This window comes from Watersipora subatra, chromosome 11 (assembly GCF_963576615.1).
Source record: "Watersipora subatra chromosome 11, tzWatSuba1.1, whole genome shotgun sequence".
Lineage (NCBI taxonomy): Eukaryota > Metazoa > Bryozoa > Gymnolaemata > Cheilostomatida > Watersiporidae > Watersipora > Watersipora subatra.
In genome coordinates this window covers 2,070,134-2,095,621 of record NC_088718.1, presented here as the reverse complement: position 1 = coordinate 2,095,621, position 25,488 = coordinate 2,070,134, and the positions used below count along the sequence as shown (strand labels likewise).

At 37.8% G+C, this 25,488-nt stretch overlaps 1 protein-coding gene across 1 annotated transcript in view; it reads right to left on the bottom strand.

Annotated features, from left to right (window-relative positions):
• Positions 1 to 3,791: 3,791 nt before the first annotated feature.
• The window catches only part of LOC137408689 (baculoviral IAP repeat-containing protein 7-like), a 59,447-nt gene continuing 37,750 nt past the window's right edge, over positions 3,792 to 25,488 (bottom strand). The window contains exons 10-12 of the mRNA XM_068095267.1: positions 12,169 to 12,246; positions 5,035 to 5,109; positions 3,792 to 3,908 (exon numbers count right to left, since the gene is read on the bottom strand). Of these exons, the coding sequence (XP_067951368.1) occupies positions 3,792 to 3,908; positions 5,035 to 5,109; positions 12,169 to 12,246 (270 nt within the window). The remainder of the gene's footprint in view (positions 3,909 to 5,034; positions 5,110 to 12,168; positions 12,247 to 25,488) is intronic.

Sequence of the window (25,488 nt, the reverse complement as noted above, 5' to 3'; positions counted from 1 at the left end):
TTGTCCCACAGCTGCCGCCCCTTCATAATCTTGTTGGCATACACCGCCATGGCGTCATCACCAGTATTACACTTGACAGTATGACAGCAACATCTTTGTTGTTTTGCTGACAAGTTATTTCAGCTTTTGTCAGGGTTCTGGAAGCTGGGTAGCTAACTTAGTTAGCGGCTGTACCTGAGGATATGAGCGCTAGGAGAGCCAAAAGCTAGCACCTGCTGATGCTGGTTTTTCCGGAACAGTTGCACAGGCACTTGCTTTGATGCTGCTAGATGCTGGTGTTTTGGCCAGTATCCTCAACCAGATTTGTGGGTCAATCTTGGATCGGCTGAGCTGGCGAGAGGAGTTCCACAGGTGTGACCCTAGAAAGAGTCACAGATGTGGAACTCCTCCCATATATGCTACATGGCGAGGCTGCCTGGCTATATAGCTTTATGATTCTGAGAGCGACCTTCAACTGGGAGGTTGTGAAAGCTGCACTGGCAGCCGAGTATGCTATGCCTTGAAAAAAAGCATGGCATCAATTTGTCAACTGCCAGTTTGACGCTGGCAATACAGTTGACGTTTATTTGGATTGTTTGGAGGGATTTGGGAAGAAACTGATGATGTTCTCGAATGATTTTGGCTTTCGAGTCAAGTTTTATGAGGGGCTCCTAGCCTTTGTATATATGAGTGGGTCATTGCGCATGAACATGTGTACACGGTCGATTTTGTGTCAATGATGGCCTGTGGGCGGGACCAATTAGTTTCGCGGAAAGCTGCAGAAGCTCGCTTAAGTCGGTACCCGACATGTACATGTGCGTGTGGGCGTGTAAGTGTGTGGGTGATTGGGTGTGTGTGTGGATGTGCGAGTGTGTAGGTAATTGAGTGTGTGTGGGTAGGTGGGTATGTTAGAGTGTGTGGGCGTGTGTGGGCATGTATGCATGTGGAACACACCCACACACACTCAACATGTGTGTAGCATTACTATTTTTGCAAATAATCTATTCGGGTATCCAATTTTAGGCATGCCATTTTCCTGTCTAGAGAGCTTTGTTGAACAACACGCTATATTTGCAATGTCAAGCTATATGTTCTTCTTGCTTGCAATTCTATTATAGGGATTGCAGTTCCCTTTTAGATTTTTGATTTCAAGCAGCCCTTAAATAGAAAACTGCTTTGGCAAGTTATATAACTTCTTGAAACTGATTCTGTGACGCTAGCATGTTGTCTCAGTATCAGCTTTTTGGTTAGTTCATTGACAGCCGTTACAAGTATGTCGACACACTTGTGTTTGTATGATTAGATATATCATAGACTCAACATATTTTGAATAGTTTGAACCACCTTAAAAGGATTTAAATAGTGAAGCCCACATTGAGTTCTTGAGTTGCTAATCTGTGTAGTGTTTAGACAACTCCCTCGTAGAGTTAAACTACTCCCACAGATGCTGTTGAGCATTCCTGCTAGGATAACACATTAACCAAGAGACCTGAAGCTTACCGGGCACTTAACCACTAAGTTTAAAACATATTTTCTACAACAATGATTATGGACTGCCTAATGACAGGATATACTTTTTGTGTATATACATACTAGCTGAACAGCGGGCTTTGCATGGTTTATCAAAGTTGTTTTTGAGCCGAAAATTTATTTTTGCTCAACATATACAACATTTACCAGTCTAACTTTTAAATGGTGTTTTGTTTATTTCTGTGTGCTATGTTTATTTTGGTGTACTGTGTTTATTTCTGTGTAATTCAGCTGCAGGGCCTTCTACAGGTCTATGCTGATTGCAATAGTCTTGTTGGCCATGTGAATTTAAGCATTTTTTCACGTATGGGCAAGCACTTTTCTTCTGGTATGACTTTATGCATAAAGCTCGCTGCAGTGTTAAAAGGAAAGCCAGAAAAAAATTAGCATGTGTCATAAGGATGTGCTTAATTTATTCCTTAGTGTGGCTAGTTAGACAGTGTCATGTATTGGATAAATGCCTGTCTGCAGAACTGGAGGTTTTGAGTTCAAATGCGGTGCGCAACAAACTTTGCCTTCCTAAAACTTAATCGCTATAACTGAACACGTGAACAGACAGATGGACATTGAGACTGACAGAAATAGATATATAGATTAGATACTTACTGATGCGCTTCAGCTCTGTGAAGTAACTGCTTGCTAAGGATTTGGAGGGCTTCCTAAAACAAAACATATACATTATAAAATCATGATGAAAACAATGCAAGAACTCCAAAATCTAAAACTGGTTTATGGTTCTACCCTCATGCTTTTGTATCATTTTACACAAGCCTTTGTTTATCAGTTTCTTGAGCATTCAAAACAAAAATTAGACATGACAGAATAAAGGCACTTCAAAGGTCATTTCATTGATAGTTTTACATGTAAGGAATTATGAGAATGCTTATTTTGATGTCTACTTATATATTTGGTCTCTTCCAGCGAAAGATTTAGAGCGTTCAAACATCAAGCATAATGTAATTTAATGAAGTGTGCAAGCCATAATTTATCTTTTGTTTTTATAACGGCAATTGTATAAGCTAAGTTAGCCTAATAGTAACTACTGTAATGAAAGTTGACCGGCTCCTTTGCTGTCCCACACCAATCTCAGAATAATTTGAAATTGAAGTTAATAAGTATATATTAGCAAATATGGAAGTCACAATCAAATGAATATACACAAAGAAAATGCAAAGGTACTTCTGTTTTCTTCCCTCGGCTGGGATCTTACTCACACACGGCTGGCTGAGTAGGCTCTGCCCTTTTCAGCCGAGTCAATCTTCTATCAATCTGTCCTGAGAGCTGGCTCATCTCCTGGCCTGTTAGCCAAACTGAGCTGGCAAACAGCTGGCTGGCTGGCTTCCACCACACACTCCCTTCCATTGGAGGCATTGCTCCTTTATCAGAACTTTGGTGGGAAAACCAGCTGAGCCCCACCCTTGTTGGCCAGCCCCTATTGGCCAAATACTGGTTTTTTTCTGGCTAGTTCATCAGCTAAACTACAGGCTCACTTTTTTTAGTTCCATGGTATTCCTTGTGCTGGAGCACCTGGTCCCGTGAAACATAAATGGATAGACGAAGATGGCAAAGCCATATGATGCAGAGCCATTTAGAGAGCCACTGATGGATAGCCACCTGGGTTTTCAGCGCCTCATCTGGTCAGATTCTAAAAGAACTCTGCTTGTTGGGCAGAATTTCCAGTCTTTTGACTCCCAACTCCATTAGCTCTGAGGGTACCATCTTCTTGTCGGTAATGGCTTACCTAGTACATGACCGCTACTGATCCGTAGCCTGTAGCCTGCAACTTTGGCAATTCGCCTCCACAAACCTTGGGTTTATGGAGGCGAATTGGCAAAGTTGCAGCCTGAATTGGCAAAGCAGGCTTGTCTTCACATAAACCTTAAGGTTTATGGCATAAATCTAAAGGTTCATGGCAAACAAATCTCAGCAGCCGAGAACAGGGCTTCTATGTGTATGGGCACTCCTTATTTTGACACTGGTCCTTCAGTGGCATTCAACTGCGGGCACTTCTCACCGTCCACCTGCTAGCTCTCCACCCCAGTGTATGGGCCAATGATGGCATCAAACTTGAAGATTGGTTCAGACTAGTCACCAATGGTGGACTGTCCAGACAGCCCTTTATCAGTCCCAGGAGACAATAATTCTGGGTGGGATAGCCATTTCTGTCCAGGCTAGTACCAACATCTTCTACGACAGTTGTATAATTTTTTGCAGCAGGCGATTGTGTCTGTTCATACAGGCCTGTAGCTTCTTATCTAGTCGAACTATGAGCTACTCAAACTTTAAAGAGCGCTAGTAAAGGGAGACACCGTTTTGGAAACAAAGGTTGGCATCTCCAAAATAGTGTCCTCACCAACGTGGTTTACCACAAAGACTTCTTCAGCCTTTATGTCTGTTAGCTGAATAGGATACCAGATCACTCTGTAAAGTAGCAACCTCATTCCATATGGCAACAGCTCGTTACAGTTGCTTTTCTCAAGCTGGGCCCTCGAGCTGAAAATTCTTGGCAACCGGCCAAATACTTGTTTACTCAATAAGTTGGTGGTGCAACCCGTGTTCAATAAGAACTGGACAAGCTGACCCTCTTTCCTTTCAAGAAAGAAGTAGCTGGTGGAGTGGGCAAGCTCAAAACGGTGTCATATCTGAATCCTCTCCTCACTACATTGGGAGAGATCAGTCATTTTTCCATGTTTTAGTAGAGCCAAGTTACACAGCCTTCAGGCTCCTGGTTTTGTAGGCGCCCAGTTTCTTTACTGGTAAGCTCTCCTCAACCAAGCATAGGTTGGTCTTGCCACTTTGAGAGCATGCTTTTGATATTTTTGCCCAGAGAGAGCTGCATCAGCTTTACCGCCCTTGTGGTAAAAACCTGGTAGGTCCTGCGAGTGTAAGTCTCTGACTAGTTTTGAGCCAGTCTTGCCACTTTTAAGGCAAGTGTTTGACCCAGTCTTTCAGCCATCATTTGTTTGGGCGAGGCCGGAAGAGTCTCTCTAACCTTCCTCTTCTGCTTTTTGCTCCTACCTGCCCATTTAAAAACGGGTTCAGAGTTGTCTTGTTGGTCGGGTTCCGAGGCCAGACTGAGTTTGGGTTTTTCTAAAGGCTGGTAATAGTTTTGGTTGGTCACAGAAGTATTTTTTTGCCTTGACCTTCTTCTGGTCAGTTCTTCCGCGGTAGGCTTATTAATCTGTTCTTCTCAAGTGACCCTATGCTATCTCGCCTGTTTTTTGGGTAACAGAGGCTTTGGCGCAACCAGCAGCAGGTGGTACTGTTGCGGCCCTCTGTTGTTTGTTTGAGTTGACTTTTTTTCTTTGGTAGAGACAGTTCCGATAAACATGCCCCTTTTTTCACAGTTCTTACAAATGGTGGGCCTCTGTCGAGCCATTTCCGCGCAGTTTTAGCAGATGCTGGGTCTCTGCCGAGTCATTTTTTTGTTGGTGTCTGGTCTTTCCAATAATCTCTCAACTCTATTTGCCAGCTGTTGTACTATCAGCATAAGCCAGCTACTGTAAAAGCATCCTTTTCCGCTACCTGTATCTGGCTCGGTGGCTCGTCTTTTACCATCTGAGCAGTGGCACCGAGAAGCTGGCATTCCCCTACTTTGATCTGCAAGACAGGCCGCTACTGCACCCGTCAGCATGGAAGTGGCACTGTCAGCTGGTATCAATGTAGGGAAAGGGTTATTGAGAAAGTTACAAAATGTTTTTTTTGCCATGTTGGCTCAGTGGGAATCGAACAGGTGTCTGTTTGAAATATGGGCCAACTGCTCCATCTACATAGTGTTCTCATGCACCGACACCTTGTTGTTTTACCTCAATAGACTGAGTCTGCATAGGGTCTGCCTAGAAAACCACCCAGGTGCCCACATAGCTTCGAAGGCAGCCTCTGCTGACTCAGCTCCCCTTGCATTTCTCGAACTCCTCTTTCAAGGGCTACTTTAGGTGCAGAAAGGTTGCCTCTTATGTCTCTGATTCCCATTTGTCACCTCTTGAAACTGGCTGATCTGATGAAATATTCAGCATCTCCAGGTTTGGTGTACTGGGGTACCTTGAACTGAAGCCCTAGCAGCTTAGCCTGGAGCATCATAATTCATTCCAAGGCTTTAACCAACCAGCCTGTGCCCGAGTCAGCATTTCTAGCATATACTATCTTGATAGCATGTTGGCTATCTGTTACTACAGGAGTTTCCTATGACCAACTGACCTTTGTTTTCCATGAGTACTGGCTGCCACTTTTAAGACAGGCTGTTTGTGTGTCGCTCTTCTAAGTTTCATACTGTCATTTTTCAAGCAGGATCTACATGGCTTGTTCTGATTCTTTTCACGATGGCCACTTTGAAAGCAGGCCAAGGAAGTTCATCTAAAACCGAGTTGATGTGGAGACATGGATCAAGCAGATTCCACTGCTACCACCAGTGTAAAGTAAGTTGACCGGCTCCTGTACTGCACTGCATCAATCTCAGAATAACTCGTCATTGAAGTTAATAAGTATATATTTGCAGATTTGGAAGTCACAATCAAACGAATATACACATAGAAGGTGCAAAAGTGAATCTGTTTTATTCTCTGTGCTAGCCCCTTATTTATACGTAGCTGGCTGAGCAGGCTTCGCTTCTTTTAGCCAATTGTTGAGTCGATCTTTTGTTGGTTTGTTCCGAAAGCTAGCTCATCTTTAAGCTGAGTCGGCTAGTCGAGCTGGCATTACATACCTTACATTAAACAGACTGAAAAGCGAAATTATAAACTAATGCAGTCCAAAGACTCATTCTTTAAAAACGACAAAAACCTCATTATAAGTATGTGAGACCACGAAGTTAGATTCTTAATAAATGAAAATATGCTATATCCTTGGCTAAACCTTTTCTACCTATGCATGGTTCGAGCATAATCCTAACACAATCTGAAAAGGATCTTACTATATCCATGTTTAGGAATGAGTTCAGTTTAAATTATTGATTGACACCGTAGATTGAACAAAATCAATGTCCACAACTACATTGCATAACGGTTCACTTAAAATGAATAAATATAATGAATATTTATGAACACAGTAAGCCTATTGTAAACCTGTTAGTGAGTAATGTATTTCTATTGTACACTTACATGTAATTTGATTGATTGACAGAACAACTCGTTCTAGTTTCGCCTTTAGAAATCGTTTACCCTTTGACTATTTTTGAAGAAAAAATCAATGTGCAAATGAAGGATGAACAAGAATCGACAAAGGCCTAGCATAACCAGTTGAGGCATCAAAATCACTTGCGAAAGTGAATCAGTGTGCTGCTTAATTAATATTGAGGGCATTTAATTTTGCTCTTCATTCATTTTACATACTCTAGTAGTTGCTTTATTTACAACTACAACTTGTGGGCTAAAGATCGCAGATGTGATTCAAAATCATGAAATCTATAAAACACTAAATGTGTAATTTCAGGATGAAACGCTTGTCAAACCAATAACAAATTATCAATGACTTTGTGTTCAAACGCCTCTGCTAAAATTAGTACATTATCTAGATGCATCTGAACTTCAAACCTAATTTATGATTTTAAATTTATAACCTTGGTCTTTTGCTTTACATTATTGACAAAGTTTTGTAATGCTCTGAGATTTTTATTTGACGATGTAGAACAGTAAAATTGGGCATTTTAAAAAGTACTATGCATATTCCATAGCATATTTTTATAAATAAAAAAAAAACTTTAGTTTTTATCCATCATTGATTGTAAGAGCAAACATGCCCACATACTTTATGTTAATCGCAAAGTACATAAACACACATTGCACATGCTTAGTGCTATAATACTACGAGTATCTGCGCTTGATTAAATCGAACCTTTCAAGCACTTTAACAATATTCAATCATAAGGATTTTATAGTCAAAGGAATATGCTTTAGAGTTGGCATGATTGTCTTGCATTGCTTGAATCTGTTCAGTTGTTTACGTTAAGTTGGTTACAATCGTTGTATTTGTGTGTCTATTTTATATATTTTTATTGATAAATATTGAATATGCTGTGATAACACAAGTACGATTATTTAACATAGGTGCGTGTACTCTGTAACTGTCAAAAAACGATCCGTGCACATGCGTCAACCACAAGTATAAAAGATAAGATAACCACTAAGCATATACGGTATGATAACTATGAAATGTAGACGATTGTGCAGTGTGAGAGAAGATGACTCTTAATTATATACAACAGCAATGACTATACAAACAGCGGGAAGTGACTTATTAAAAGCTTTCATGACCAAAATGGTAATTGGTTAAAACAAAATTGTTATCTATTCAAGAGACTGCAAAACTTTTCATTAAACCAGTACAAATGGACTCGCGATTAAAATTATAATCGAGTTGATGCTGAACCTGCTGTACACACAATCATTACAGCTAGCAAAGAAACTGAAAAACTGCTTCTGAAATCATCTAGTGTAAATACATTTCTTTTTAAATGAGACTGACGCCTTCATAAGCTTGAAGTCTTGTAATTATTTGAATAGTAGTCATAACTGATGAGCACAATCACCAAAATCTTTGTTTAGAAAACTAATTGAAAGCAAGTATTGGAGAGTTACATGAGTGCACATTTATAATACTATTAAGGACTCTATTGGAGTGATCTACTGTACAGAAATTAACATTGCCACAAGTATGTGCCTGTCGTGTTACTTAAAAGATTACATACATGTATATTAATACCATGAATGAACTGAAAAAAATATGTTAATAGCCAAATGAACTAAAAAAAATCATTCAAATGCATATTTACCTGTTCATTCTTAAAAATATATTATGGCTTATTGGTAGCTAGAAAAAACGATCTTCAATAAATACATCTAGATTCCATGGTTTTCAAGCATGCAAAACTGGCTAAGAGATGTGCACTTACCTATACCTTTAGTAGCACTGGAATTCTGAAGGCTGAAATGCAGTTTCTTGTGTGTAGAGACCCTGACACACAGCCACTAAACATACACTGCATTTTTTTAAAGTGCATACATCCAGAACACAGGCAAAATGAGGCTCAGTAAACCATTTAAAAGATAGTTCATAAGTGAGTATGTAAGCATGCTTCAGTGACATAAACAAAACAGATATAAAACAGTCACTTTGAAAATAAAAAGTTTTTTTCCAAATTTTTAATTGGTTTTAATTCACATTATAAATGCTATATAATTGAAAAAACAGTTAATGAGCTCATGACAAAAACACAAAAATATGATAAAAAGTAATAAGAGAAATAAAAGAAAAGAATAAGAATTTGCATCACCATCTACATCTTTAGAACTAGTGGAGTAATGCTGGAGTGGAATAATCACCAGTTGAATAGCATTTTACACTAAAATATTAATATTTCAACTAAAAATAAATAAGCTAAAAACAAAAACCGTAAAACAAAAGAATTATTAAACATAAGCATTTTGGTTATAGGGTCTTTGTAAAGCATGGTTTTGTCAAGCCCCCTCTATTGCCTAAAAACAAAGTAGCAACATATATGATCCACTAAAACAACACAAAAATAGATGTCTATTAGCTAGTATCACACATTCTCATTCCACATCCACAGTCATCTGAAAGAATGCTTGTTCGTAATAGAAATAACAGTTCATGTCATAGAGCACTTTTACAGACAATGATTATGAATTTTTGCTGCTGTCCTGTAAAACAATGTAGACCACAAATCTATGATGGTAGCTAGTAAGAGAACTACCATAAGGTGAAAATATTCGTTGAGGCGAATGTTGATGCTAACAGTGATTAAATCATCAAAGGTATCATTCTTTATATCTCTCCCTACATCTTTCCCTTTCTCTATATTTCTCCCCCTCCCCTTTCTCTCACCCTTGCTTTGCTTTCTCCCCCCCTCTCTCTCTTCCCCTCTCTCTTCCCCTCCTCTCTCCCTCTCTCTTATTCGCTCTCTCTCCCTCTTCTCCCTTGCACTCTCCCCCTCTCTCTCCCCCTTGCTTTGCTCTTTCTCCCCCCCCCCCCTCTCTCTCCCCCTTGCTTTGCTCTTTCTCCCCCCCCCTCTCTCTCTCTCCTCCTTGCTTTGCTCCCCCCTCTCTCTCTCTCTCCCCCTCTCTCTCTCCCCCCGTCTCTCTCCCCCTCTCTCTCTTCCCCCTTCTCTCTCCCCCTCTCTCTCTCCCCCTCTCTCTCTCTCTCTCCCCCTCTCCCTCTCTTTCCCCCTCTCCCTCTCTCTTCCCCTTTCCCTCTCTCTCCCCCTCTCCCTCTCTCCCCTCTTCCTCTCTCTCCCCTCTTCCTCTCTCTCCCCTCTCCCTCCCTCTCTCCCTCTCTCTCTCTGCCCTCCTCTCCCCCTCTCTCTCTCTCTCCCCCCTCTCTCTCTCTCCCCCTTTCTCTCTCCCCTCTCTCTCTCCCTCTCTCTCTCTCTCCCCTCCTCTCCCCCTCTCTCTCTCCCCCCTCTCTCTCTCCCCCCCTCTCTCTCTCTCTCCCCCTTTCTCTCTCTCTCTCTCCCTCTCTCACTCCCTCTCCCTCTCCCTTTTTCTCTCTCCCCCTCTCTCCCTCTTTCTCTCTCCCTCTCTCTCTCCCTCCCCCCCTCCCCCTCTCTCTCCCTCTGTCTCTCACTCTCTCTTTTATTCGCTCTCTCTTTCGTTCTCTTTTGCTCTCTTACCTAATTGAGCTGTTGCGTCGTTGAAGCTGCGAAGCAAAAAAAGAGGAATGTAACGCCAACATCTATCCTCAACTAAAATGGTCACGTGATTGGTTATTCAATAACTAAGCGTTGAGGTTGAGCTATTTAGGAAAGTGTTTTTCCCACTGAGTCATGGAATTCAGTTTTGTTCCCACTACCAGTTAGATTTTGTACTTAGTAACTTAGGCTTGAACTGTTATAACAAGAAACATTCTGACAGATTACTTTGCTGAACATGGCCGAGCCGTGAATTAGGAAATTTATGTGTGATGCAGATTACAAGTTCATTTGACCAAGTTAATATCATAGAGCTATTCTTACTGTAAAATGTAGGCCAGGCGGATCGATACTTCCTAGCTTGTTTTCTATCATAATAATTGATAACATAAGTGGCTTCGCTCTACCCATTTTTTCGCTTCTACCCATTCGCACCCCCCACCGGCTAGTGAAAATTGGTTTTTTTGATTGTGTATGCAAATATGAATAGCATGTGGCAATAAACAACACTGTCTTTTAACCCAAAAAGCAAAAGCGTTATTGGTTTGTATTTCAACTAGTATCTAATAGTAATAAAGAAATGTGTAAGTTTGATAGAAATGTCATGAAGGTAAAAAATGCAATTATCTGATACAAAGAATTGCGCCGTACTGATTTTCATGAAACCCACTGTTACAATAATAACTTGCATAGCGCAGGGCTATTAAATGTCACGGAACATGTTGGTAACTTAGAGCATGTATGAGAAATAGCTTTCGAGCAATGTTTCAAGTAGGGAAATTTACTGCACTGGTTAAAAGGATTTCTTACTGCATTGTCTACTTGCCTAAGAAACCTGAGAGTTTGTCTAAATAATGTCAGATGTAATCAATGCTGTGTAAACCAGGACTTACTGGGCAAGGGCTTTCCATTTGCTAAGGTTTGGTTGATCTCTGACCTTATGCTATTTGCTTATCGTTCTACATTAAACAGATAACAAGGGTTATCTCTGTGAGCTCAGTTCAAAGCTGTGTAGACCATCTGATTTCACTTCAGATAATCTAAATATTTTGATGGTGACTCTACTGGAAGAATATTTTGGTGGCAACGTTTGTTACAACCAACGTTTATCTGTGCCATTTCGCTGATCTCCTGTCATCCCATTCATTAGTATTTCATAATGCAGGCGACTATTAAATATTAAGTTGAAATAAATAAAGTTGTTCTTATTATGAATAGTAAGCATTGTTGTTGATTTATTTTGACTTGCTTGTTACAACAACATATCCATTATTTTTACTAATTTTTGCTGCTTTTTTTTGCTACAGTAACAATGTGAGATAAGTAACTCTCCGTTTAATGACCATCAAGCAATATTTACAGAGCTGAAATCTTAAGATACCAACGCTGATCTACAGTGTTCCAATGTCACTAGTTACAACATCATACCTTTTCAACTTTATGTTCTTATTCTAATAGTTTATGCTGGAATCGTCGTGATAACAATAGAGTTTCAAAGTTTACATTGACCACAAGATGAACTTTAATTGCAGCTAAAGAAAGCATGTGCCTGCATAACATGTCAGCTGTAATGAACCATTCTGATTATACCAAGGATGTATGTATTCACTTGTATGTGACTACTGTCTGTGAGCCCAGAACAAAATTAGTTTGGTATATTAATTTGTTCACTTTGGTATCTTGTGTTTGGCTTATGCTAAGCATAGATTTATTTGCGCAAGTCTAACCATGTGTTATTGTCATGTGATATTGTGTGTGTCATGTGTCATGTACAAATCTCGTCATGTCAAGTTTTGTGCAAGTCACCGAGGGTCTTTTAGTAATAAGCTTTTACATCCTATACATACTTGTAAAATGATATCTTGTATTAGTAGACTCTGCCTCAATTGAACAGCGCAGCTGGAAATATTGAAATAGAATAGTAAGTCTATATATTAAAGAGAAAAAGCCTCTTAAACTGATATGCTGGCAGCTGAGGCTTGGGCGTCATCATCATCTGTTCCAAGGCTTTAACCAACCAGTGGGCGCCTGGGACAGCGCGTCGGTTGGCTATTTGTTCCTGCAGGGGTTTTCTGTGACCAGCCTGTGTCTGTCCGCTGCAACAAATTACTGTCATTTTATGACAGGTAGTTCTCATGTTGCTCCCCTAAGTTCCGTGCTGCCAATTTTCTGTCAGGACCTACTCGGGTTGTTTCGGATTTTTTCCCGATCCCCATATCTAAGGCCGCACTGAAATGTTCGCCAAAAACTGATGATGTGGTGACAGGAATCAAGCAGTGTAAAGGAACTAGTGTAAAGGAAGTTGCATAGAGAGGCTCATTGGTAGTTATGATTATTCTGGCTTATTATAGTATGCTAGTCTGGTGCTCAAGAGCAGGGGAGAAAGTTTGTCTTCTCAGTCATGAGCTTCAGTCTGACTCACGACTGAGTGGGCTGTGCAACAACACTAAATGTACCAAATTGCTCAGTTGCTAATATATTAAATGACGCGACTTGAAAATCGCATTAAAACATACAACATATGTTCATCGCATTAAAACTACGAAGCATGTTTTAATGCAATTACTAACACTTTCTACATGGCAACCACGATTGATTGGATATGAAATGCCTGTTTGCAAAGTTTTGTTTACATATTGGCTTAGCTTATTCATGACTTAGCTTGTGCTGCCATAATCAAGTCTAACACTACTAATATTATCTGCTTAACAAAGTTCAAACAAAGCCAAATACACAACAGTTATACGAGTTCAATGCATTCAAAGTTTAAGAGCTGCTTTATAATGCCAACGATAACAAAGAATGAATGCATTATGTGAGAGCCAATTTCAAGCATTCATGTAACCGAAATACGGTAACACTAGCAACACTAACAACACTTCACTGCATCCAGGGTTACACACTGAGTAGTAGGTAATACCACCACTACACCAATATTGCTTAGTGAGTATTAGAAAATAGTTGTACTGCATGTATACGGTTGACAGCGCTGTAGTAAAAGTACACAATACAATAATGCTGCATGAATGTGCCATGTTTGCTACTGCACTGCAATTACATAAATATCCAAGCAAATATTTACTGCAACTGTAATGTATTTTACATCAGTGAATACTTATTAAAGCTCATTTATGATTTTTTCTTAATGGTCGCAAACCTAAAGCCTGGTTCCCATATCGATTGTGAGACTCTGGCGGTAACCTGCGCAGCAAAACGTTTCGGCAGCATATGTTCACATGAACGCTGCATCGCTAAACATAATCGAGTAATCAAATAAAATGTTTGCTCGCCATACCGTTTCTATAATGGTGACCTTCACCCATACAGTGCATTTCGGGAAGGTTTTGCCTGCAGCCTTTTGCGAAATGTGAACAGCACTAAACTATTGCGATGCTGCCGGCAACTACCGGCGGTACCCGGCGCGTAGGTTACCATTTCACTGCTAATAACCTGCGGTGCTGTCGCCGGTGCTTCGCGACGTATATGGGAACCAGGCTTTATGTTGATATGTGCAAAACTTGTTGTACATGATGCACATTCGAGCTAGGAGTACATCTGGGCGATATAGGGACGCCGGCATATGCACCGATTGTCTACTCTCGTCAATAATTCTCTCTGCAACAGCTTGTGTTGCCCACCTTGTTCTCTTTTAGTAGTATTCTTTCCTTGTACGGCACATGTTTACCTTCTACTCATGGGTACTACACATGCTGCGAAAAGCTGTGGCAATGCCTTTTGCAATAGATGAACAATCACCAATGATGCCATTTGGGCCTCTTTTGTATTATTGACTTATTCAGCATTTACAGATAGAATTTGAAACTGAATATTGAACCAACTGACATATTATTCATGTCTTAACTGAATTAATAAATATATGTTTGTTTGAGTTTTACATGTATGTAATTATGTATGACAGGAATAGCTATACTTTCATGTGGTGTATCTATTTACTATCAAACAGGCATAAAGTGATGCTGCACTGGGCATATACAACAAACAACTTTCATTTCCTTTTGGAGTTCCAAATAGTTGAGCAGACTTGATTTGTACCCATAGTAACATGTCAATTTTTAGCATACTGCTTTAATAAAGCGAGTTTTAATCTAAAGCTGAAAACCCACTAAAAAATAATGTAAAACCTTTATTTTAACGCCATGGCATTCTCATATTTTTCAACTTTTCTTTTATGATGCCGTTTAATTAGAGGTGACGTTCGATGAAAGGGTGGAGTTCAATTTTTCAACTAGCTGCACATGAATTTGGGAAGTTAAATTTAATTTAACAAACAATGAACAATAGCATAGCATCCAACATAAACTTCTAACACAAAATCATTTAACAAATCACAAACGATATATAACAACCAACATACAATTATAACACAAGAAATATGATACAAGAAATATGATATAAAATAACATGGTGATAACTGGTAAGTAATACAATGTTTGCTGCTGATAAACAAATGATACATCGCTATTGCAACAGTCCTCGTCGTTCTCTAGTCTAGAACATGCTCATCAGGGTCGAATAGTTGAATGTTTACTTTTATTGGTAATGACAACAAGGCTCGCGTTTGCTGGTGTCGTTCCGGTCCAGTCTTAACGGGGCCATTCGACCTGAAACAACAAATCTTGTTATTTTCGGAGCCGTCTAGAGCGTTGGTCAGCCCACATGTCTTGAAGGACTTGACGATTAGCATCTTTGGATTCGTGCCAGCTCGACATGTCTGCCAAAGTTTGTAGGTACTGTACGTCCTCGTAGTGCTCTGCGGAAGTTCAACGCACAACTATGCGGTAGGAGCATTTTAATTGAATGCCAAGGCCTCAATGTAGTGAGCTCAATCGAGTAGTACGCATTAGAAATGCTCTGATTCTAATTTCACCAGCCGATTCAGATGCCGATTCTTATTGAAAAATATTCCGATTCAGATCTTTTGTGTTGCATAAATAATTGTTAATTTTATTATGCAAATATAAATATAATGCAAAGAAAATATAAATATTCCTTGTGTATACTACATGTAGAAATTCCAATGTCATACAGCCCACGACCAAAGTAATAATGGAAAAAAGAAAGGGTACTGCTGGTTGTTGAAAAAGTAGTTACAACAGGTCAAAATTCTACAAAAGTAGAACTCATTAGTTAGATGTTGTAGGCTTCGCATACAACATCTACTAAAGAATTCTTTAAATCAGATGAGTTGTCGTTATTATTTTGAGTAGCGTGTTGTTGAACGTTCAATTAGCATTTGATGTTGATGGTTGCTGTGAGGATCTTCTAATTCTCCTCCTCCGTAATAATTGGGAGACACGTGGATGGCCACTGCGATGACATGGTGTTCTGAGGGGTTGTATGTCCATGGTAGTTGTCAAGCTGTTTTGAAATGAAATTCAAAAGGTCAATTATGCAAAACAAAAGGTTGTATAAAAATCAGACTTAATCTACTACTATCTCAAACCTATGTTTTACAACAATAAAATAAACATTAATTCAAACTGTAGGCCTAACCTACTGTACGTATTTTAACTAACAACAGCAATAATGAAATATGCTTATTATATCTCTGAAATGCAATATTAAAAGTAAAATGGCAAGCTACCGTGTAATATACACAGTTTGAAAGTTGGTTGTGTTGAATGTAGAATGGTTTTGACAGTGATATGTAACAGAAAGCAAGCATTAGCATTCACGCGTCTAGAAGTTTTCTGCAAACTGGATTAAAATAAAGAAATATTCTTGTCACTAAGGGCATTGTAGTTCGGCCCTAGCTTGTAGATAAGATGTAAAGAAATCTGGCTAATGTTCTAGATAATTTAATGAAACCTTCGGTGATTGGACAAAAAACATAGGCTGATAAACTGTGTACCACATTTTCGTACCTGCAAATCGGTCTACGCCTCAAACGGTCTACGTTAATTACAGAAACCTTCGGCAATTGAACAATGCCATCATTATATACTTCGATGTTGTAAATTCTAATGATTATTCTTATAATTAAATCTTATAATAATTTTTTTATAAAATCAAATAACTAGTTCGAATAATAACATCGGCAAAAGAGAAACAATCAATTTTTAGTACTTCTACGTTAATTACAGAAACCTTCGGCAATTGAACAATGTGATAGACTGGTAAAATGTGCACGCTTTTTCTTGTAAAATGCGCTCGACTTAAGTTCTAGTCTCTGTCACAACGCCTTATTGGTGTTTCGTTGGCTGGTCTTAATTTTGATTAAAATAGGCTTGGCAGGTTTTTATTTCAATTTTAGGCCAAATTAATCTGTCTATTTATGTATAATCCGATCAGATGGGTTAGTTTCAAGATATTGCAGTAACCTTTCAAAGATTTTGTAACATACTTAAATAGATTTATATGTGTTTTGTATCATTATTATACTTGAACGGCTCTACACAAAAATTGTTAAATTTGTTGAAGAGATTTCGGTATGAGGGTTTGGTCACACCGTTAACGGATAATTTTCCAGGAGCTGTGTGCACATATGCATTTATCATAAATGAATCCCAAACAATCGCTTTGTTCGTGTTTGGTCATGGGATTATTTGTTTGTATTTATGGAAAAAAGATATACATGTATATATATATTCACATACTGCCATTTAGTAACGAAACAGTCCACGTTTCATGAAATCTGTTATTAATAATAGTAATTACTGTTAGTGGTACAGCTTTCTCTGTGATAACGAAGTTTCTCTTCTACTGCTGAACGAACTGCTGTGCCTGTACAAGTTTAGAGCAAATAAATGTTTCTTTTAATTATCGTTAGTGATTCAATTCTCTCAGTGAGCCGTCTTTATTTTTTATCACTATCGTGTAGCCAATCGTACTGAAGGACTCACTTGCCAAAGATGACGGAGGACAGGCTAAATACCTATAAGCTACTGAGGTTATTTTATGCGATACAAACGATACATCATCTCGTCAGTATCAAAAGAGAGAGATAACTTTATGCATCGACTGCTCAAATTACTTTTTTAATGCTAGTAAATAGAAACATTACACCACATTCTTGTTTCTCATCATTGTTCTCTTGTTCGTGATTGGGTGCAATAAATCATATCGCTGTAATTGGGAAATACCGCACTTTGTGATTACGTCCTGACTAAAGCCAAAAGATTCCTCAGCTGTGTGGATGTTTATTAGGCTATAGACATAAAGTAGATTGTGTGACAGGCCCGGAATTCATTAGGTAAAAGTAAGGAGCTTGCAGCTGATGATTTTTATTAGTGTAGCAGGTTTAAAAAACGATTTTCTGCTAAATAGTTGACCTGTAAAAAGTATCTGAAGTTTCCGATTTTTTAAGAAAAGATCGGCCGATACCGATTCAGATACTTAACACCCATATTGGCACCGATACCGATATTGAAATCGGGGCAACTCTAGTACGCATGATCAAGGTGTGAATATTCACGTGTTTGATGCGTCATCAGTGCGTTTAATATTAGCCCACAAAACTCAAAGTCAATCGAAATAGAACTGGTCTTCTAGTACAATAGCCTAGTTAGGTTCCTTTGATTAGTAATTAGCAAAATTAATGTCAAAGTGTCACTCAAATATAGGTTGCGTTCAAATAAAGCTGGCGTTCAAATACAGGTTTTACAGTAGCTAAACACTACAGAACTGTTAAATGTGGGTTACCTCAAACAAGGTATCTCTATTATATATTATAGATAAATATGTGTTTATATATTATAACTAAGTACGTAGAGATAAACAGCTGAATTGACTTATATTAGTGTACCATTTTTTCAGCAATTACATGTACTTCCTCCTAGAATTCAACGTGTCCTAATCATCAAACAATCATCTCCAATAATATACATTTAAGTAGAAGTTTAAATAAAGTTTTCCTGGCTGTACTCGCAGCTGCTTCAAAAAATAGCAACTTGCTCCAAAATAATTTTAAAACTAATGCTTTTAAGCAAAGCCATATATAGCAAAAGCATTTTTCAAAACGAACAAACATGAAAAACCAAAAAACAGAAGGTTGCTCCAAGCAAAACCTCCTTTTCTACCCACACAAAGTAGTATTGCATACCATTACGGAAATCGCAAAAGATTTGTTAAAAATAACATTTTTTAAAAATAATTTTGTAGATTTAGTCATTGAACATTAAATAAATGATTTCCTTTTTGGTGAAGGGGAGGGTTTAAAACTCAAATGCCCAGACAAGATAAAACAGGGTTTCTAATGGTATTCTATTGTTTTCAATGTTGGTAACCGAAGGAACAAGCAGCAACGAAACAGTAACTGCTGTCTGTCTTATGCTACACAGATAACAAATCACCATTGTCAACGATGTCAATATCATTATATCATGTGAACACTGCAAGCTGTGACAGACATCATGGTCCATGATAATAATGCTATGTATACAGTAGGTAATAATGCTGTATATAGCCTTAATGCTTGGCAGCTGTCTTTGCCATCAAGGCTGGTTCACACTATGTCATCATATGTCAGCATTGTCATCTCTGTGATTATTCCTCGACCATGTACACCGTAGACCGAAGCCATCGTTTAAGCAACACAAATAATTCAGAAAAGATTCCAGCTGTCAATCTTTCTCGATAATTCGCCGAGCATCCACAACAGATGTTGTGGCAATGTGTACCACTTTGGTGATGACGATTAGCCATCAGGGAATAGCTCAATCTATATAATTCTTTTATGATAGTTGATGCGGGACTAGTATTTTGTCATTTCCACGATTGCATTGCATTATGAGAACACAATGCCGTAGACGTAATGCCGCTGCTGATGTAAGCCAGATGGGTTTGTGATAATGTGAACAATGTTATCACGATGATCACTGATGCATTGTGGGATTACTACTGACATACTTTAATATAATATGTACCAGCCATAAGATTAACATTTTACATCTCAAAATGCTCTGAAGGACGTTCACTGTACGGATTATGTTAACACAATCTTTTCGCAATGTGTATGTATCTTAAGTATTGTCAAGAGATCTTTCGGTAGTAGCCTGTCATTATGGCTTTAACGTGCAGATTCGGACTAATGCGCACGCTGCGTTACCATTTGATGTTTCGATTGAAATTCGCGTGTTGCAGATTAATGTGGGCAAGTTGTTAAAAAAGAATCTATAGAAAAAGTCTTGCACCAGAACTGTAGTCCAATGGCATCACTGAGGCATCACAGATATGTTGGGAAACATTGCAGCTTTCAAACTTTCCCATTATTTCACCGTGTATCCATGACAGTTTGTGAAATATGCCCCACTTCGGTGATGTTGATTGGCTTGATTTACATGTATCTTTCCCTTCATGATAGTTGCTGCAGGACTAGTATTTCAGCGACTGCATTGTGTAATGAGAAGGCTATGCTGCAGACTATTCAATAATGTAAACTGAATGGGTTTGCGATAATGTGAACAATGTTATCACAGATGATCACTGATGCATTGTGGGATTACTACTGACATACTTTAATATAGTGTTTACCAGCCATAAGATTAACATTTTACACCTCAGGATGCTCTGAAGGACGTTCACTGTACGGATTATGTTAACACAATCATATATAATGTTATCACATATAAAATGCTAAGCATTTTATCTGATGAGTGTTACACACCTTTTGTGTAATATGAAACTTTTAGTAACTTTTTGCTTAGTCAAATTTTAATAAATTTCTTACCAAATTTATATGTACATGTATATATATATATATTATCCACATTCTATCTATATAAATTTCAATGTATGTTTGTCATTTGTGTGTCCAACTACATTACCTGACACTGTTTATAAGCTGTTTTTTATTACCTGTGCCATGCCAGGCATTCATCTAGTATATATACTAGCCGTATCCTAGTTATATATATACCAGTATATATATATATATCAGTATATATATATCGGTATATATATATCAGTATATATATCAGTATATATATCAGTATATATAATACTGTAATTGTAATATAGTATTGCATATGTATATAATTATTGTATATTATATACATATATTATATACATATATTACCGTGTATACATATATTATACATAATATATATATACTATATATATATACAGTGAAGAATTGTTTCCTCATCCCGATTAACCCATATGGGTGGTAATTTCTGCTCTAACTCGGGTCTCCTACCAGAAACCTGGGAGTTTGAGCACTCGTCTCAAGATCTTAGCTGTTCCCAGTAGCGCAGTTTTCTGCAACTCACCTGAGTTGATTGCTGTCGGTATCTGGGCAAGCCACATTTTATGCGCTTGTGTTATTATGCCCAGTGCCCCAATGACTACTGGAATTACAGTTGTTCTTACATACCAGCATTTTTCAATCTTTTCTCCAAGAGGGAGATATTTCTGTACCTTTTCTTTGTCTTTGCTGGCTATATTGTAGTCATTGGGTACTGCTATATCTATTATAGTAGCCCTTTCGTTCTCCTTGTCCACCACCACTATATCTGGTTGGTGTGCTAGGACATGCTTGTCAGTCCTGATGTAGAAGTCCCAGAGGACCTTAGCGTGGTCATTTTCATTGACCTTACCAGAAGCTTCCCACCAGTGTTGTGGTTTATTAAGGCCATACTCATCACATAGACTTCTGTCCACAACACCTGCGACATGATTATGCCGCTAAGTGTATGCGTTTCCTGCTAGCTGCGTGCATTCACTAATGATGTGGTGGATGGTCTCAGGTGCATCTTTGCACAGTCTGCATCTAGAATCGTCTCTAGTGTGATAGATTTTTGTTTAGAGTTGCCTTGTTGGGAGCACTTGCTCCTGGGCTGCCATGAGTAGCGACTCTGTATTGGTCATTAGCTTTCTTTTGTTCAGCCACATATATGTCTGGTGGAGATAACCTTAGATATTTGTTGGTAGTAGGAACCATGAAGAGGTTTCATGTGCCAGTAAAGTTCCTCATCATCACTGCAAAGCTCCATTGTCAGAGCAGACAATTAAAATTAGACTAGCAACTTATCTGAGGAAGCTGTATAGGCTTTGATGCTTTGTTCTTCCTCTTTCACTGTCTGCTGTACACTTTTGAGTCACCTACCTCCATCTTGCCTATCGATATACAATCTAGTAGTATCAGATTTTGGGTGGAGTGCTCCATGCATGGTCAGCAGTTTACGAGTTGCTATATCTGTTTCCTTGATGGCTTCATCAGTCAAGGAAGCCATCAATCAACTTTATTATGCCTGCTGGATATCTTATTACTGGCAGTGAGTAGATATTTATTGCATGACATGATTCCAGGCATTGAGCTGGCTCCGTAGGACCTGCCGAATGCATTTCTTGTATTCAAATGCATTCGGTAATGGCTTTGTGACGTACTTCGGTTTCATGTTTGATGTTGCTTTGCATAATCCCCAAGTACTTGTACCCTTCTTCTATATCTTTGATGGTACCATTTGGCATTTTTAGGCCATCTGTGAGCACAGAATGGTCTTTCTTAAGAATTAGCCTACCACATTTTTCACTACCAAAGGTCATTCCAATGTCCTTGCTGTATACTTTAGTAAGGTGTATTAGCGAATCAATGTCCCTTTCTTTGTTAGAAAGGGATATTGACAGTATACATGTATATATATATATATATATATATATATATATGTATGATGACATATGATCACTGGATGACGTATATATATATGTTATATATACATATATATGGTTATATATATCGATATATCTATATACTCTCTCTATTTATATATACCGTTATATATAAGTAGAGAAAGTTCAAGATCAATTTTATAGAAAACATGTTTTACATAGGGAGCCACATAAAATAAATAAAAAGAAAGGCGTGTCATAAATACAAAAACCAAAGTTTACAAGGACGACTTGAAACTACTAAGCTTATGTATACATCTTATCTCTATTGACAAAAGATTAAAAGAATTAGTTTAGCCATTGTTACAATATAAGTTCAGTAAATAATCATGTACATGTACCTATGCATGGTCGACGTGAACGCGTCTGCTTGTAAATAGACTAATGGAAAGGATCTTAACTTCAATGACCTGCAATGACCCTAAATAGCCATGTTACTATAGAGTATATACAAGAGTAAAGAGTGTCAGCAATATTGACAAGGTATCGATCTTATTACAGAAAAGCTCAGTGCTCATTGTAGGAGCTATTAAATTTTTCACAGAACTGTGGGTCAGCATCTCGACTGCTTTTATAAGATAACTTTTGATTTTACATCAACTGACCAAACAGTGGTATATCAAGAGATTAGCTAGCATCTACTACATAAAGCTCGAATGTTGGTGAAAATAACTCTGAAGTATTTTGAGTTCTTGTGCTCAGATATTGTTACAGACCATCATGGTATGCACTTTTTAACCTAGAGGGCGCTTCACCTTTATACAGAATCCTCACACATGAGCCTTAACTTTTTTCAAACCTCTATATATAAGCCTTAGTTCTTTACAGAACCTTACAGTTAAAAAGAGGCCATACTCATGTTAGCCTATACTTAATTTATAATTGTGACCAATCACATTGTTATTAGAAAGAACTGCCCTGAACTTTCATGAGAGTATGTCTAAATACAGCTGCATTATTCCATAATGTAAAATATTCCAAGTTTAAATCATATCGCGTGCAGTCACTGGCTAGTCTGTAGATGTTGTCAAATCTACTAGCTATGAGTGTATCAGCATTGTTTAATATCTTCCCTTTGTGATAAGTTATATGATAGCCAGTGAGTATGCACGAAAATAAAACCATAAAGTAGATCAGCTTATAATAGAAGCTCAGTTGTTCAAAAATAATATAACACTATTCTGAATATAAATCACTCGACAAATAAAATTATAAAAAATAAATGATACAAGTATCACATATCATAATAAAAATAGATTTTCGTAAATGTCAAGGGCAAAAGATTGAGCTTATACCTGACACCTTTAGTGTGCATAAGGGAATTCACTGCAAGGCTGTTGCTAGCATGTACTAGTATTTTACAATGCACCACATGGCACTTTGTGCTTATATTCTCTGGTCCTGAGCGCATCAACCTTGTAACCAGTGCAGCTGTAATGACTATTATTATTGATCTCGTATTATTATTGATCGTCATATCTTTTATTGTACTTAATTGGTTTCACCATGGTTTATAGCCTGATTCACATCACCTTATACTTTATTGTTCACTGCGTAAGAAAAATGTATTGTACCACAAAAGCTGACAGCTGATATCACTCATATAAGTACTCTCATCTAACATAAAAACTCTTTTTGGTGATACCGATGACAAGTGTAGACTGGTACCTCCATGACAAGCACATGCAAGTGCTTGAGCAATTCTCACAAAGGCCTTTAATGATACTCATTCACAAAATATCTATTTATTTAATAAAGAATACTGATAGATAGATCACTTTTGGAGCACACAAGAAAGATTAGTGGTAATTCTAATACTAGTCATACAGATGGACCCAAAATATAGTAACGTTGACCAGAAAAATCTGGCAATGAGCCTGAAAGACTAAGTCAGTTCACACACAAAAGTTGCGTTTTGCCCAAATAGATCGCACTACATGTAAAAGGCTCCAATAAACTTTGTTTGACATGCGTTTTTTCCTCCTAAATTGTATTTATTGATAACCAATCACATATCAAGTACTCTTTGTTCACAACACACCTTTTGATTTAGCCAGTGCTACAAATGGTCCTTTGAAACAACTATATGCCAGTCATCTGAAGGATTTGAACAGATTAATTGATTGAATACCAAATACCTAGTTTTAACCCTCCAATCTCGGCATGAAAAGCAAATGTATTTTTTTGATACTTAATGCTGAACAAGAGACTTTTTATAAGAGATGCAAGTTCTGGAAAAACTTTGTTTAAAACTATTTTGAGTTTAAAGAGACTTTTGGTAGGAGTTGTTATTCCTTTGAAAAAGCAATTGCAACCACGTTTTCATGTAAACAGGAACCTTGTAACACCAATTTTAATGGTTTAATGGTTTCACCCTAAATCACTGCTAGAAAAACATACAGCTAGTCACTAGTTGTCGAGAAATTAAAAGATGATAACAAATCGATGTGTGTACCATGTAACAAGAAAAGGTATGTATTGAATACTTATAAAAATTGTATTTTATTAGAGTTAGTAGGGTTTGTACTAAAAAGCACTGAATAGAATAACATCATATGTTTAATGGTGTGCACAGTGTCATATCATAAGGCCATGTAATGAATAAATTCACACTTGAAAACTATTAGTTGAATCATTTGGACATATCAAACCACATCTATTATCATATCATATCACTTGCCTTTTGATTGACTAATAACAATAGATGCGCTGAAGATTAAGCTCTATTAATAAAACCCACATTGCCATTGTGTCTGTCTGTTAGTCTGTGTGAACTCGGTGCATTTCTATCTTTTGCCCAATTTTATACAATTTCACACGCATATGCTATGTGCATTCCCGCAGGTCAGTAAAAATATTTGGTTTCAGAACTCCGTCCGTTTCCAATAACGATTGCCCTCAATGAATGCATTAATGAATTGCTATTTTGAAAGCAGTATAGATACACATGTGGCTTGCTCGGGCCATCTAGTTGAAAATGAAAAAGATCACTGGCAATGACAAGCTTGCTGCGAATTTATTGCAATTTCGACCGAACCTCTAGAATAAATAAAACTAGCTGTTCAATTGAAACAATATAGCACCCGCTCCAAAGTAGCTTTTTAAACAACCAATTAACAAGTATTTCCATTTTATTCATCGTTCACATAAACTAATAGTGAGTTGGACCACATATTGTTAGCTAAGTTGTTGTTATCATCATGAACAGCTTATAAATAGAGAGTAAGTTGTTTTTCAATAAAATATTTATGACTTACACAAAGATGTAATTTTTCAGTTAGGAGAATTCCCGGAGACAATGATAAGTATGCATGAGCTATAATTGTACCTTGAAGCAAGTCGTCAAGAGAATTATTGGTGAGATCTGCTGGAAGTCATATACTCTCTCTAGTTGCTCCACTGCTGGCTGAACTGATCTAATCAAACAAAATAAATATGGAAATAAAAGTTAGTAGATGTGAAAAAAAGAAATTACTGGATCTGCTAGTGATTTGAGACATTACAACAAAATGGAGATGAGTCAACTTTAAATTGCCCAAACAGAAATTGATAGCACGCGAACCATCATACTTTTGAAATGTAATATGTTATGTTAAGTCAAAAAGAGTTAACCAACCAAGGGCAGATAACCCTAACATTAGCCAATGAGTTGATTTCTCATGTAAACAGCCAATCAGATGATGAACTTTTTAATAGTGTAAGCTTGCAAG